Source organism: Acanthopagrus latus, chromosome 6 (genome assembly GCF_904848185.1).
Source record: "Acanthopagrus latus isolate v.2019 chromosome 6, fAcaLat1.1, whole genome shotgun sequence".
In the NCBI taxonomy this organism is placed as follows: domain Eukaryota; kingdom Metazoa; phylum Chordata; class Actinopteri; order Spariformes; family Sparidae; genus Acanthopagrus; species Acanthopagrus latus.
In genome coordinates, this window is record NC_051044.1 from 6,229,584 (window position 1) to 6,246,068 (window position 16,485).

The 16,485-nt window shown below is 41.5% G+C and overlaps 1 protein-coding gene across 1 annotated transcript; it reads left to right on the forward strand.

The window, feature by feature from the left end:
- Positions 1-776: 776 nt before the first annotated feature.
- Positions 777-14,826, forward strand: LOC119021867 (angiotensin II receptor-associated protein). The gene is made up of 5 exons (XM_037102418.1): positions 777-932; positions 2,440-2,474; positions 2,639-2,747; positions 6,461-6,671; positions 12,482-14,826. Exons 1-5 carry the CDS (start codon positions 906-908, stop codon positions 12,604-12,606), a joined length of 507 nt encoding a protein of 168 aa, XP_036958313.1. The 5' UTR covers positions 777-905; the 3' UTR covers positions 12,607-14,826.
- The last annotated feature ends 1,659 nt before the right edge of the window (positions 14,827-16,485 follow it).

The following is a 16,485-nucleotide window of genomic DNA, read 5'->3' on the forward strand; positions in this document are numbered from 1 at the left end:
TCATGCATTTAACCTGGCCTGTAGGCTGCCCCTAGTGTTTTAATCAAACATTGAAAATTAACGTTAATTTCACGGTGGTCTCTGAATTATCATGAGAATCTCAGGATCAGCCAATCAGAGGCAGGGCTGGTCTTGTACAAGAAAAGCAGCAGGATTCGTGACAGTATGCTCATCACGCAGCGACGAGTGTCGAGCATCAGTTTGTATCTTTATATCGACGGCCTTGTTTGAAAATGACCCGATGCTTCATCCCTGAACACACCATTAATCTTACCAAGTCTGTCGCTGTAGAGGAAACATACCGTGCAACATTTCTTCATGATGATTTGAAGTTAACTTATTTTTTAAATTTATTTTTATGTAAATTGCAGATGACAAAAACCTACAATCAGTCCCTCTAAAACCACCACACTGGCTCTGAAATTATGTGTTGCGAACAATATACAATACACAAATACGCATATAAAATTCTGCTCAACCTTTCCAAGATAAATACAAACCCTCAAAATGTTTATTTCTGAGCCGAGCAGGCAGTTTTACTTTCATATCTTAAATGTCCCGGCACGCTACATTCCTGATCGCTCACAGTGATCCACTAAAGCGGCACCACGCTCACTGAAAACTGGAACTAAAACAATCACAAAACTGTGACCAGTGTTGACGCTCATGTGGTTTCTTCCCCCCTTTTACAACACTGGGCGGGAGGGGAGGGGAGGGATGGGTGAGGAGGGGGAGAGTCACATGGGAAGTAGTCAGGCCGCTGTCACATGGTTCATGTTTGCAGGCTGAGCTGACTGGAGGAGGAGGAGTCCTGCTGAAAAGTTTGTGCAAGAGGAAACTTGAAGTCTTCTTTCATGTGGCCCCCCTCAACAAGTTGAAGAGCAGCTTGCACCAAACAGCCTGTCATGGAAATCCCTGCCATCAATCTAAAGGTGAGTTCGGTGTTTGCTCAGCCATGATGTTCAATGTGCTTTTTGTGCAGTGCTTAACAAAGTCTGGTGTTTAATTATGTGATGATGTCAACTTGGTTGCCCAATTCTCCTCGGTAAATCCTCTGTGAGGCAACAACCTGCCTCGGCTTGAGCCACAGATCACGGGGAAGTAGTGAAATGTTGGTAATTTTGGGGGGTTAAGCTCAATGTTTTTTTTTAAAGATGTATGACCTCCAAATATATGTTGAAGTAGATTTAAGATCTTGGGATGCACTGCCATGTTTTCATAGATTTGTGCACAGCTTCTGCAGCCTTTAGCAAAATATATACAGTGAATTTAACACCAAAAATGGGAGGGAAATTGTACTTGCACAGTTTCTGAATCCTTCTGTTGTTGTGTTTAATTAGTTTTGGCAGTGAAGCTGTCAGAGTTGAAGCAAACTGTAATTTGTGTGTCACGTTGTAACCGTTTAAAAAGAAGAAGGTTTTCTTTCAATCACGCTTCTGTTCTGTTGTTTAAAGGTTACGAAGGTTTCAGACGCAGCTCTTATTCAAAGCTCAGTAACTTTGACTGAAACATGTGACGCTGCGAGTGAGTGAGGAGGCAGCATGATTCATAATTTGGGAACAAATATGTCAGACCAGTTATCTGTGGCGGCACGAAATCAATCATCCCGCTGCCGCTTCACATCACATGTTTTACATTTTGGCTCTGGAGTTTCTGGCTTTGATTCTCTTGAGCTCACGTAGATTGAATTAAAGCTTCCAGAAGTTATTTTCACAGCATCGTTTTTTAACTGTTCATTCAAGGCGTATTTTGGTCTGGAACATGTTCGAAAATAGTGAAATTTGTCCAAGGTGTGATGCCTTTTTGATTGTCTTCTTATAAAAAACAAGATTCTGTTTAGAATGATGTAAAACAGAGACGGTCACCGTGTTGACGCTGGTGCCTCTGGATGTTTTGGGGGTTTTAGCTGATAAATGACTGATGGATTGTCAAAATCGTTGGTGATTATTGTTCTTACAAGTGACTAATCCTTCCAGCTGCAGACCGCAGGGAAAGTATTAAAATAATCCTTGAAAGTGCACTGGGTAGTTCAGGGGAAGAACTCTGAATCGGAGGAGAAAGATCTTTATTTATTTATTTATTTTTCTTCTTTTATGCCTGAACAAACTTAATAAACGAAATGTCTTTGTTTTCATGACTGAAAAAACAAACTGAACTTTAAAGGACAACACAATTTCATGCTGTTTTGCTTTGTTTGTACGTGGCGGACCCTGCCACCTTCCCAGCTTCAAGCAGTCTTCTGGAACTTAATTTTCCTCTGAGAGCAGCTTGTTTATTCAGTCGCAGAAGCAATACGTACTTCTGAGTTTGCATCACTGCCTCATTAATATTGTAAATATTAAAAGTCTGGGTTTGAATTTCCTCTCCAAAGCTACGCAGCGCCCCTTTTTGACACTCCTGTATTTCCTCTCAACTCTCGTCTGTTATCCTCTCTCACAGGCCATCGTCCTGGTGCACTGGCTGTTTACAATATGGTGAGTGCGAGCACAGGTTTTTTTCTCTTTTCACAAACCTGAGGAATTTCTCTCCTCTTCTGGCGCGCAAAGCAGTCTCGCGGTCTCGACTCGAGGCTTTGAGCTCCACATCCCGCTCTCGCACAGTCAAAACCTTTAAATGTGACTCTGTCTTGTGTGAACAGGGGCAGCATGGCGTGGCTGCCTCCCTCCTTCGCGTGGGGGAACTTCAGTGTTTTGGCTGTCGGCGTCTGGGCCATCGCGCAGAGGGACTCGATCGACGCCGTGCTCATGGTGAGTGTTTCGCCTTGATTCCTTCGTGCAGGCTGCGGTCTCCACGTCATGTGACACGTACGGGGAGTCTAACTTTAGGCACAGCAATGCGTATCCGTGCTAACCTATTTGTCTGTGGAATCTAGGACAATCTGTGGCCTTCCCTCGATTCAGCACAGAAGTACAGTAGCCGAGGCAGGACCAGCTACATAAAGGTGTTTCAGGCTGGTCTGTGGTGCCAGACTTAATTTGTTTTTTAGATTAGTTTAATGCACTTTTATTTTTTAGGGGTATCTTCACCATTATCATCATCGGCTTCCTCACTGATGCTAACACTGGCTCCAGTCCACACGTTCTCTCTTAAAGTAGAAGTGCAGATACTTGTGTAAAAACAAAGAACTGTTTCAACTTCTTTTCTCAAGTAAAAGTTATAAAGTACAGGCTCTGAAATGTACGTAAAGTAAAGTTTCCCTCTGGAGGTTTTTTCTACAGGCCATTTCTCTGCAAAGCTCAATGAAGCTTGCGTCACTTTTTACTGTGATTGTTTTGTATATTACTGTCTTGACTGACCTGAACAAAATTACTTTCCCTAGTGGACAATAAAGAACATCTACCTACCTACCTACTATTAAACTTAAAGTTAGAATCAGGAGGATTTGTCCGAGCTGTTCCTAAACGCACCGCAAAGATAGTCCGTTGTACAGTCTCATTCCCAGGACGTCAGATTTGCCACATTCTGGGTTTGTAAAGTGTCTCGAGCAGCAACAAACTGAGAAAACAGGTAAATCCAGGCAGAGGGCTGCAGGATCTCTGCAGGTACGAGACACTAATGCACCTTTTCTCTGTCTGTTTCCATCTCGTTATGTCTGCAGCGTGTGAAATGCACTGAGATGTTGAAATCAGTCTTGTGATGATGGGAAGGCGGCGCGCAGTGACGCAAAAATAAAAATCACGATTCCCCTCAAATGCACTGAAACTAAAGTAACAAGCCTGTTTGGACAAATATAAGGAGAAGAGAGTACAGATATCTGAGTTCAAATGTAGGGAGGGAAAGTCAAAAGTTGTCTGAAAGATAAATAATCAAGTAATTTAAATAAGTATTTGTACTTTGTTACTCTCCAGCTACTTTAGCTTACAGGCTATCATTTGCTTCCTCAGCCTGGCTGTCATCATCTTTCTGAGCTGACTGAAAAAATGTGGTCATTAAATTATTATTTGGGTCAAAAGCTTTTTATGTGCAGGTCCCAACATGGCAAGATAATTTACTCATCATCTAATTAACCTATAATTAACCAATCAACTTCGATCAGCACATGTCTCAGGTCATGTTGCTTGTCTTGCTACAGTGAACTTTTGACTTTTTGACCGTGCGTACAGAAGGAAATGATTGACACAGCTTTCGGGAAAGAGGTTTTCATTATGTCGCAGGCTCCATTTTACCAAAGGCAGCACCAAATAAAACGCTTCTCTTTTTGTTGTTTTTAAATTAATGGTTAGTTTGAAGTTCAGAATAAACATGTCGAACGTGTTTCTTGCCGTCCTCCACGTGTCCCCCAGCAGCTGGGTCCCCAGAAAGCTTTTTCCCTCTGATGTCAGCTGCTGATCACTGGCGCCAAATTACAACAAATGGTTTGCTGACAGCGTTGTGGGCCGAGCAATCGGACAGAAAATAGTTTTTTCAGAGTGTGGTGAGCTGTTGGAAAACATACAGCAGTGAGTCAGTCATTTTGTGCCTGACTGATGAGTTAGCAGAAGCACTGAGCTCCGTGGCGTCAGGAAGCTGCAGCCTCTCGGCTCTGCTGCAGGTCTGAACGCTGGCGATGCAGGAATTACAGGAATTTTTAAAGAATTTTTCCAGTAACATTCCCTGGTAACTGCTGAATATGTGCAGAGGGCTGGTGGAGTGAAGGCTGTTTTATCAAAAGACACATATTCTACATATACATATTTCACTTTTACCTGTGGTTCTGTTTATCAGTCAAACAGTTTTGGTGTGAGTTGCCGAGTTTTGGAGACGTCAGCCTTCTTTTGTAATGTTGATTTGTACTTTTCTTGAGTATTTCTCTTTTCTTTACTTACTTTTTGATGTAATCAGATAAACACAAACCTGATAATCAACAAATTACTGAATATCTGACTCATGTAAATATCTATGTGTGATTTACTTACGATACTTCGGGACATTTAAGTAGATTTTGGGCGAATTTTACTTTAAGTTTTAACACAATGTTTCACTTTATATGACTTCTGGGTACTTTCATCAGCACTTGGTATAATTTGATAAAGAGAAAATAGTTCCTGCTCAGTCTGCTCGCAACAATATTTTAGGTTTATTTTCTGTAACTTGGTGGTGATTTCTGTAAAGACTCCCGGCTGTGGAGTTTTATTTTCTTTTGCCTTCTAGTTCAGTTATAATCTCCAAACTCTGCAACTCATGCCGAGCAAAGTGGATTAACAGCACGACAGGTAAGAGGGAGAATATGTTGCTTTTAATTTTGAATATTTGATTTATTTTAACCAGGATGCCTTCAGGTCCTACTCCACATAGTTAAGAACTAGAAGGCTTCATGGGACGAATTAATTTAGACGTCAGTCAGAAGTCTGACTGTCAGTTTAATCTAATAATCCATAGTCTGTCTGTCTGTCTGTCTGTCTGTCTGTCTTTATGGAAGTGGCCCTGTACTGGCTGTGAAGTTGAGGGCCAAGGACAAAATCCTCAAGAAAAATAATTAAAAAAAAATAAACTGTCCAGTCTTTCAATGACAGTTTTGACAGTAATGGATTCGGACTGTCAGTGAAGTAACCACAGGGGAGCCTTTTACCTTCTGTACTCTGTGTCACTGTTGCTCTCGTCCAGCGTCCCTCCGGAAAGACGGAGGTGACAAAAGTGGAGCAAGAAAGTTTAATGAATAAATAAATATATGTGTAATCATCATACAATATCAAAGTCACAAGATCTCAGAGACTGTCCTGTTTACATGCTTTATCTTCTATTAATCCAGAGTTTCTACAGGTGTCTACGCTTCCATTTAATGATTTCTACAAGTTTTTTTAAACAAATTCGAAACAGCTTGTTGCACAAATCATCTTTTTGTTTATTCGAGCATTGCAGATAGATCTAATGGTAAGTATGTGGTCCTGTGCAGAGACGGGTTTAATGGAGGAATATGGTATCCAGACTTGAGTTAATCTGCATTATGTGTCAGTGTTGGTATAAAGTGAAAAGAAACAAGGTTTAAAGTTTCGTTAGATCAGAAATGTTGACGTTTACGCAGAAGGACTTGACTCATTTTGACAAAAGATCAAATGTTTGCAGCAGTTAAGACCCAACAAGTCCAAATATATGAGACTATTTGATACATTTAAAGTCTTAACTCTTCATTTTTACATCTCCGTCTTCTGGAGAATTATTTTGCATCCCAAAATATGGCCTCGACTGACCCAGATAACTTTTAGGCATCTGAGAATTTTCTAAATTCGGTGTTTTGTAACTTATTTGCTACTAAACTGATTGCTCTTTCGTTCTGACCTCCAGGCACCACTTACAGTTTTATCTCATTTCCCCTCACAAAGCTCTCTACTCAGAACGGGAATGAGTTTATTTTCCACACACGTTTTTCCCTGCGGCATAATTATCAGATGTTTTGGTACTTTAAGAGCGTGAAAAGCACTTTCCCTCGCCGACATGTGCAGTTAAAGTTCAAAAGTGTGACCGCTGTTGTTTCTCCCCGCAGTTTCTGATGGGGATGGTCGTGACGATACTGACCGACATCATCCATTTTGGGATCTATTACCCGATAAATGACTTCGCCACAGAGTCTCGGAGGGACGTGTTTCGCTTCAGCGCGGGGATGGCCATCCTCAGCCTGCTGCTCAAGCCGGTGTCCTGCTTCTTTGTCTACCAAATGTACCGCGAGCGAGGAGGAGATTACAACGTTAACTTTGGTAAGTGCTTCAAGATGAGTGGAGGACAGTCACATGAGGAGTTTACAGGCTTGTGAGGAACGGATCATGTGTGAGGTGTGAATCCTCAAGATTCAGTTTGATCACCTGTTGACAATTCAAGTGCACAAAGATCATCGATGCTTCTCAATATCACATCCTCAATTTTCCATATTACTGCACAACTTTTTCTACATTGCAACTGTATCCGGATAATGTTGTTCCTCAAATTTGTTGTTACCCTGGTATTTGATTTTTGTGAGACATTAAGTAAGTTCATGAAATATATATATATATTTACGATAATATGCCCAGATGATCACTTGTTTCCTCCCACTGACTCGTGTCCCCATGTATAAAAGTAACATTAACCTAATGTGTGCACACATTTAAATGCAAGAGAGAGAATTTTAGTCGGTTATCATGTTATGTAGGCTGCAAACTACCATTTTAGTCCTCAGCTACCTAGAATAGATATAAAATTATTTAATCGTGCGGCACTCGTATACTTTCTGAATGTTATTGGACCATATAGTTTTTAATTATGACTGTGAAATGATTCAGTTCTCAGTGGTTATGATGCTCAGAAATGTTTTTCCACAGTTTAATATCCCCCCCATCTTTTGTAGGTTATGGAAAATAGTTTTTTTGAGTGCCAGTGTGTCACGTGACGTTGTAATTACGCAGTTTGGCCACACTGTCTGATTAGCTTGGTCCGCCTCTCAGCATATAAAAGTAACAAATGCCTTATATTTGTCTGCAGTGTAATGAACGATGGTGATATTTCACCAACAATCGTAAAATCTTAATTTTATATAGTCTGCAAACTTTTTTTTGGCCTTTCATGGCTTTTTTGATGCGATGGCTTGAGAGATGACAGGAGATGGGATGAAGGAGAACATGCAGCGAAGGGCCGCAGGTCGGACTCGAACCCTCGGCTGCTGCAGCGACCACAGACCCTCTGTACATGAGGGTGTGAGCTCCACTGAACCAGCTGAGCTACCGGGGCGCTCCAGGCTGCAAACGTCTGATCGCGCTCTCTCCCGATATCTCGCGCAGAATCTTAAACGTCCACATCGAGGAACTGCCACTCCTCCTTCATGTACGATCTGCTAATTTCCCTGTGAGAAGCAAGATGACACAGCGTTTGACTCGTCACGTGACAAAACAAGTTTTCAGTGAGCGAGTATAATTTCAGAACCAGTGAGAAATGACCTAAATATGAGAGGCATCCTTCTTCCCACAGAGCCCTGAGTGTGACCAAAGCTGTGGGCGCAGTGTGATGCATGTGTCCAGTGGTGCTTTGAGATTCCTCCCTATGTTGTTTTATGCAGTTTGTCATGAAAGGCCCACCAAGTCGAGCGCACACTGTGAAGGCTCTGTGCTAAACCGCTGGCAGATGATCCCGCAGTCAAACTCATTAGTTACAGTCACAAGACGTTTCGAATGCGGCAAAATATCTGAGCCGCGGTTCGGCCTGGCCAGGAAATCGTTTCTCCACGAGTTGTTTATAACAGTTGTGCGCCGTCCTGGACTCGGCTTTACGCTGCACGCAGGAACATGTTAATCTCATGCACCCTGAAAAAAAAAAAAACTAAAAATCTGCCATGATAAGAAAAAAGTAGCGCGGTGATTGATGTGAAAGAAGATGGAATCTGCACCAGAGCAGCGCGTTTGTGCACCGAAAATAGAGATTTTGTGACGTTGTTGACCGATGAGTATCTCCCTCTCTCCCTCCTTGAACACTTCTTCCATTGACCGGTCTGGAGATACTCGAGATGTGCTCTTTGATTAACCGTGTGTGGCCATTGAACTTGCACTGCTGAGAGCTTTTTTTTTTTTTTTCCCCAGCAGGAATCTCACTGAACTGCGACGTCCGCTGGACTCTCAAATTCTTAAAAGTGTTTGTTCATTGCCTCGTCTGTTTGGATTAACCCAAACTGGTGTCGGTGGGGGGGTTTGATGGTTCGATGGCTTTTCTTGCCTTAACACAAAATGTTAAAAATAAACCAGGAGGAGGAGGATGTGATGTATTATTAAGTCCAACATCAGCAGCTAAAACGGTAATTTATTACGCTGCACACTGAGGGAAAATAATGATTTCTCCTACATTGCCACCGACACTTGACATCACCTCTCCTGATTCGACTGTTTGGAGGAGGATGATTGAATCCTGATGAATCTGCCCCCTCCGTGGGTTTTTTTTTTTTCTTTTTTTCTTTGCTTTAACGTCACATACACACAGCAGGCGCCTCCATTACGCTGTGATTGGCTGCGTTCCTGACTGATGAATGCAGCTAAATGCTGGTTTCAGACAATGTGTGTTTTAATTGCAGTCTGATTGCGTGGCTGGCATTAACATGGGTCCCCGCTGCACCGAGCCGTCTCGGTGAACCGGGCCGTCAGGTGCATGTGAGTGAACTGTTGATTCGGGCACACTGAATTCTGACTGGCGGCTCCTCCTTCGAGCTGGTGTGAATTGTGTACTTAGTTTTATTTTTACAGTACAGCCTGTAGAACTGAGCCGCCGTGAAGACAGTTTGCTAAACAACGCCTCTCCTGAGCTTTGCCCAATCATCGCTTCATCATCATCAGACAGCATGGAGTCGGACCTGTTGCACGACTATAAGTTGGAAGCTTGTTTTAGGGTCGTCTTCCTCTCAGTCTTTTCAAAATAAAAACAGAAAATCACGAGGAATGGATAAATCGTGTTAGCTTACTGTGCAACCTACAGTGAAAACATTCTGCCAAGTTAGCTTGTCATTAGCTAGCTACAGCATTTTGTTGCTGTTATAAAGAGAATTGTGACTCTTTATATTAGAGTTCAGGGTAAAGTTAGCCATTTTATTTGGAGTTCACACTAACGTAGCCAAACTGATTACAAATTTTGGTGTTTTCACAGTTGTCAGTTGTGTATTTTATTATCAGCATCCAAATGGTGTGGGAACAAAATAACAATCCAAAGTTTTTGCCTGTTTATCAAACTTAACTTTTAGTGCTAGCTAGCAACCTTGCAGTATTGAGCATCATTACATGGCACTTGATCAGCTATCAGGTTTGTATCTGATATCACAGTGTTGCTGTTGTTGTTCCCAGAGCATCTCAACTTCAAACCACCCCGTCTGACGCAAACGATCCTGTGATTACAGTCACTTAGTGTGTCGTCCTCGCGTGTCACAGCCTACATTTCCCCGTCCTTTCCTGCATGTCATCGTGTCTATCCTCACTGTCTGTCCTGCTGTCTGTCACACTCTCATGTTGTTTATTTTGAAACCTCGTGTTGTCTCGTGTTTCTCTGTCATGATCTGACCATTTGTCTCGTCCTTCTCTTCTCTTCTCTTCTCTTCTCTTCTCTTCTCTTCTCTTCTCTTCTCTTCTCTTCTCTTCTCCACTGCTGACCTTTGACCTCTCAGACTTTGAGACCTCTGTGGACAGCCGATGCACTACGGACAGTGCTGACAGTGCCTTTGTCCGCCGCTATTGATTCCTGGCTTCTTCCTTCCTTTTTTTTTTTTTTTTTTTTTTACACCTCTCTTCTCCGATCATCCTCTTCCATCCTCTCCCACACAGGAAGTAAGAATACAAATCAGGCTGCAGGACCAACAAAAAACCAGAAACTTCCTTCTCTTGATATTGTTTCCTTGTTGATGTTTTGTGTCCATCTTTGTCCTTCCAGTTATTTTATATGTAATCTGTCTGTCTGTTGTCTTGTCTATCCCAGTGTTCGTCAGTAAAGTGTGTTTGTATTCACGCCTGTTGTGTTTTTATACGGGCTCATATGATTCTGCAACTATGTTTTATTCATACGTTTTACTCTCCAGACGCCTCATTTGTGTTGGTGTATTCTGTTTGCATACATTCAAAGCAGCGCCGCATGATGGTGCACAATCTCCAACCGGCCTAATTAAAGTCAAGATTAATGTTCGCTCGTAATAGACGATGAATGTGACCTGATTGAAAGGCACGTTAAGATCAAGACGAGTTATTGAAGTCATTTGAGCGACACGAAGCAGTTTTTCAAATGATTAATGTATTTTTATGCTTACTTTAATAAAATAAAGTAATAAAGTCACGTTTTTTTTTTTTGCGCTGAAGGTAATGGCTTGTTTGATGAGTATTAAAATGTGCATGTGTTGTCACAGTAATAACACTCGGGGCCGTGCAGAGGTAAGCGTGTGCGGGTCTTTGAACTTCTCAAAAAAACAAAACAAAAACATGTTATTGATATTCTGGACGCAGCGGAGTCGGGGATGTTTGTTTGCGAGCGTCACAAGGAGTCCTATCAGACCTCTCAGGTGGATTATACCTGTGTGCTGGCTTCATGGACTTCATTAGAAAAATTAGAAAGCATATTTACATGAAATATAAAGCACCACAGCCAGCTTTTGAGTGGATTCCGCATGAACAGATTTTTAAGGGCCACATTGCAAGCAGCCGATCAGTTGGGATGCTGAGAGGTCAGCCTATAAAATATTGATCAATATTAATAAGATAAGTAGAATTCACAGGTCAAAGGTTTTGATTTAATACACTGACATCGTAGTAAATAGTATGTGTGAGCCATTCATGTTTTTTGTATGAATTTGAATTCCAGGCAGAATTATGACGACAGCTCTGCAGATTTTCCTCAGATTTAAAATAACTTGCTGCTGTTGTGAATATCAGAACATTAACACATCTCGACCTTCTTGTGGGACAGTCACGTGTCATATTCAGTTGGTGCTGAGATCAAAGTTTGTGGTGCGATGTGACAGTATGTCCAAAATGAGATTTACTGCTGAGGTACTTGGTCCAATGTATAATGTATTTAATGTATTTTTAATGTTTTTTTTGCTCAATCAGTCTTTGTTATCTTGAATGAATATTATCTATCATTTACAAATAAAGAAACAGTCCCCCGAATTCACAGCTGAAAACTGTAAAAAGAAAATCAATGCTTGTATCGAATAGTTATTAATAAAAAAAAAAAAAATCTTTTGCAATACAGCAGAGAGCAAATCTGAACATCAACATACTAAAACATCATGCAGCCACAGTGTCTGTGTCTACAACAGCAAGGAGCTGAAGAGGGAGAGAAATCCCCCAGACTCCCTTTGAAAATCTGTCAATTCTGTGAGTTGTTGAGTCAGGAGAAATTTAAACCTGTGAAATGCTTTCTGTGCTGACAAATAGTTAATTTTGAAGGCCTTCTTGTAAATTTGGCAAATGTTATACAAGATTTTATTTCTTCCCCTTTGTGAAAAACATTGTTTCATAGAGGAGAAGAGCAAATATAACATGGCTCTGCCTGTTTGACACTGTCGATGGAGAGTGTCTGCAGTGTAGTTCACACACTTGAATGATGAAACCAGAGAATTGTTAAATAACATCAGGCCTCATGATCAAGAAAAACAGACAATCAATCAATGGCAGGTTCCTATAATGCATGCAGCGTCTCTACTTTACTTTAAATCTAATTTGCTGTTTTCTCAGCCCAGCGTCCATCGGAGCCAATGTGTGCTTTAAATACTGTGTCGGCACAGTTTCCAACAATCTATATTTATCCAGAGGGGGCCAGATGCTCAAGTCAAGATAACAAATCTGCCCGACGGTGTCATGAATCTGTGCGTGTGAACCTTTTGAGAACCAAGACGAAATAAGTCGCGTAGAAGCTTCTCTCCTTCTGCAAACAGTGTTAATATGTATATTGCAATGTCCTTGATTAGTCGCTGTGTTTTCAGATATGACGATGAATAATACATTTGCATAGCAGGGGTTTTGTGTGTGAGAGTGTGTGTGTGCATGTTGAAGACTTTTCGGCTTGTTTCCTGCAGGTTTTCCCTCCGTATCACGAAACAGAGAAGCCTACCAGTCCATCGACCAGCAGGACGAGTCGACCAGCCCGGCGAACCCGTTCAACCAGGCCCAGGATGCCAAACAACCAAGTCGCACATACTGAGCGGACCAGGCGGTGAACCGTTGTGGTGTTTCTCCTCTGGGTTTTTTTTTTTTTTTTTTTGTTACGCAGCAGTTCGGTGCTGAGAGGGCGATTTTCACAATATATTCTTATGTTCCTTACAAATACTTTTATTTTGGTGAAGCATCTGTTTTGTTTGGGTTTAACAATGAAAAGTGGCACAAATTTAAAAAACAAAAACAAACAAAAAACGTTATATTTCTTTCTTCAAAGGTGGTGATGTTATTTGCTGAGGTGGCACATCGCTGCTGAATAAATCCAGAGGAGGCACCGTTCTCCCCGCCGCCTCCACGCTGCGCTACTGTTCTCGTTGTTTTTACGCCTGCTATTTTTAGTAGAGAGGTGTTGAATGAACTATTGTGTCCGCAGCAGTTTTGTGAGTTTACTTTTTTTTGTCCAAGTGTGTCATTTTTTTTTCTGTAAACTGTTACATTTCTTTGTCTGCAGTAATTATTTTCCCATTTGCCTTTGGTTGTACGGTACAGCGATTCTTGAAGCGCAGGACTTTTCTTTCTTTCTTTTTTTTTTTTTGTAACTCACCCGGACAGAAATGATGATGTATGATGCAGCTCAGTCGCCAGGTTAAAACGTCGGCAGGTAACGTTTCTGCAAAACACATTGCCGAACCAGTGACAACCGTACGAGACTGCGTTTCAACAGTTAAGAGTCAAGCTACTGGATATTTTCAGCCAGAAGTGTTTTAAGCTAAAACATAATCTTTTTCTAACCCTAACCAAGTGAATGTTGCACCTGAACCCGACCAGAGCGTGAGCAGGACACAGAACAGAAAATTGAGCATCCTTGTTGTGCAGAAACACACTCTGCTAATATTAATCTGGCGACTGTGTTGCTCAGTGTTTGCCTTTTGTACTTTATCAGCTAATAAGAGCTGTGAATGTTTTTACACCGAGTTGAAGAAGACGTGACGACCAGATTGAATTTAAAGGCCCAGTGCAGCACACAGATCAGCACTGTTCATTTGATCTGTGCACGAAAACATAAACAGTGCTAACGTGTCTTCTGTTAAAAATACATTTAAAAAACGTGAGCACGTTCTCATTTCTCATTTTAAGTGTTTTATCGGTGTAGTTCTCGTTGTATGAGTGAACGTTTGAATAAATCCCAGATCACTGACTGTGCAGCCTCTGGTAGCTGTTTTAAACATCACACATGTTGGATGAAGGGTTTTAAAACGTCACATTCAATAAGCTTCAGTGTGCAGATTACATAATAACAGTGATAACCGCTGAGTGTGATTGCATCATTCGAACTTTTCTTTTTATGGTCAGTTCTCTTTCGAAATCGTTTCAAGTTGTGACTTCCTGTTTTTGAACTGATGACCCACGTGACGGAACAGAGATGTGGTGACTGTGTTGGTCACATGGAGATGTCAAATAATCTCTGCTGCAGCGGCTCTCGAGTTAGATCGTAAGAGTTGCCTACTTACCTCATGTGAATATACCTTAAAGGAGCAGTTCAACTAAAAATGTGAACTCAGAAATGATCTACTCCCTGTCGTGCTGATGGAAAGTCTGTTGAAGTTGGTTCCACAAAACATTTCTCTAGATAAGATTAGATAACATAAAACTCTAGCTAACATAAAATATCTCTGCTCATCCGGCGTGATCAAAGTCTCCCCAAATTGATCTGAAAAAAACGTATCTTCACTGTAACCGCTGAGCTAAAAGCGTTAGCAAGCACCCCGTCCGAAGTGGATGCACAAGCTCGACTCTTAAGTCGAAGGTGTGAATATCGTCTTTCCAAATCATTCAGGGATCTCAGGACTTCTGGACACTTTGATCATGCCGATGTCGAGCTGCATGGAGCCATTTTATGTTTGTTTTCATCGACTTCAGCTGTTTAGGAAAACGCTGCTACACTGGATGACAAAACTTTAGCGTACCACCTTTCCATCAGCGTTGCGGTGAATAGATAATGACTGAATTTTCATTTTTGGGTGAACGTATCCTTTAATTTAGTTACTGAAACACACGAGGTGTGATCAGACACCCAGAGTGAGTCAATATCACTGCAATGACGTTCAGCTTTGTTTGCTAACCTGTCAGAACGTCACCACCGCGAACAAGAAGTCAGATTCTAACAGCACTTTGTTGCACTAGTCTTTGACCTTAGACAATCAATAAACATGTTTTTCCGGCTGCTTGCAGAAAGCCAACAACACTTTTTCTGTTTATAATGAAAAGGATTTAATTTTTTTGCCTCGGGGACACTGAAGGTATGAATCAGCAATTGAGACGGTTTTTAATTAAGCTAAATATGACTTATCACATCCCCAATCATGTGTTATTGTGGAAAGATAATTTTAAATAGTTTAAATAAATTCAATTATCATATCTCCTGCTGTTTCGTTCGGTTTCAGGGCGAGGCTGAAAATGTGGGCGTGTTCTAAAGTAAGGCGGCCGCAGTTGCTCCAGTTCGTCTCTCGTGGCTCGATCACTTTAGAGATTAAAGGAGACGGTTAGTGAGACTGAGACTGAGTTTTCTTTAAGATGAAACATGTGAGATGAATGTTTTTGTGAGAATCCTGCAGCTCTGCTTGAATGTTTTTCCTTGATTTTTTTTTTTTTTTTTTCACAAATGGTTGTTTTATGACCGGTTATTTTTTTTTTTATTTCAAGGTTTCCTCTGATTTGAAATTGGACGTGGCAAGCTGTGTTTTTTTTCTCAGAAATAAAGAAAAATCACTGTTGACATCTGTTGAATGATGGGTTGTAACACATATGAACCGCATGTACTGAGCATTTATGTTACATTTGCATCCTTCTTCTTCTTCTTCTTCTTCTTCTTCTTCTTCTTTTTCTTCTTCTTCTTCTTCTTCTTCTTCTTCTTCTTCTTCTTCTTCTTCACACTGCGGTGTTTACTCTCCCTGCTCCTCCTCTCAGAGATCTCTTTATTGCCCTGCTTTTATTTATCCGACCAGACAACACATTTATCTTCCTGCTCTTCCTGTTTCATCGCTGTGCATATTCCCAGAGCCCCCACCCCCCCAAAAAAGTGTTAAAACTCACCTCAACCACCAGATTAAAAACACACAGCAGAGCAGCACTTGACTCAAAATTACACAGACATATCAAAAATATGGAAAACGCTTTGCGAACGTGAAAGAGGTTTGCCTTCTGCGTGCTGCCTCTGGCACTGCAAACACAACAAGAGTAATTACGGTGATAATGCTCGGATGCACCTGGAATGTAAAAACGCCCGATTTTCATATTTCATCCACGACTCCGGGTGAGAACTAGTGTTCCTCAACACGTTAGAGGAGTACTGATGTAAAGTTGTGGTCAAGGCTTCTGTCCCTGATGGCTTTCATTACGGCGAGGCAGCAACTGAACTCGGCTTGAATGGTCTATTCTCCTCGAGTGTGTGGGCGGTGGGGACGAGAGCCCTTGAGGGAAGAGCCTTCAGAGTCTTCGTCTGTTTGACTCCTAAGAAAGCATGAATGGAAATTCTACTACTGCTGCAGCGACGGCGGCATCCATATGCACAAAACACGCGCTCACATTCCCCCTCCGAACCGCCGACAGCTGCATGGTGCAACATCTCAGCACAGCCCTCACAAAAAAAAAACAAAAAAAAAACCCAAAAACATTTCACTTTCTAAATGCGAGGCAGTAAACACAACATTTCTATGGCGGTCCATCTGGAGCAAAAAAAAAAAACAAAAAAAACAAAACACAAACAAACACCAGAGCTGCCATGTTGCGCTGAGAGACGGGAGGAACGACGTCGCCGCTAAAAGTAGCTTCATAAAAAACATCCACAAGTGTCGGCTCGTTCTCGAGGGGGAATGATGAAAGATTGCTGTAATCATTCTAAAGAAAATGCATATTCATGTATTTC

Excerpts from the sequence above, each read along its gene's own strand:
- LOC119021867 (XM_037102418.1), top strand. The coding sequence starts at position 906 with ATGGAAATCCCTGCCATCAATCTAAAG. Across the intron at positions 2,748-6,460 it reads CGATCGACGCCGTGCTCATG|TTTCTGATGGGGATGGTCGT; the intron begins GTGAGTGTTTCG and ends TTCTCCCCGCAG. Across the intron at positions 6,672-12,481 it reads AGATTACAACGTTAACTTTG|GTTTTCCCTCCGTATCACGA; the intron begins GTAAGTGCTTCA and ends TGTTTCCTGCAG.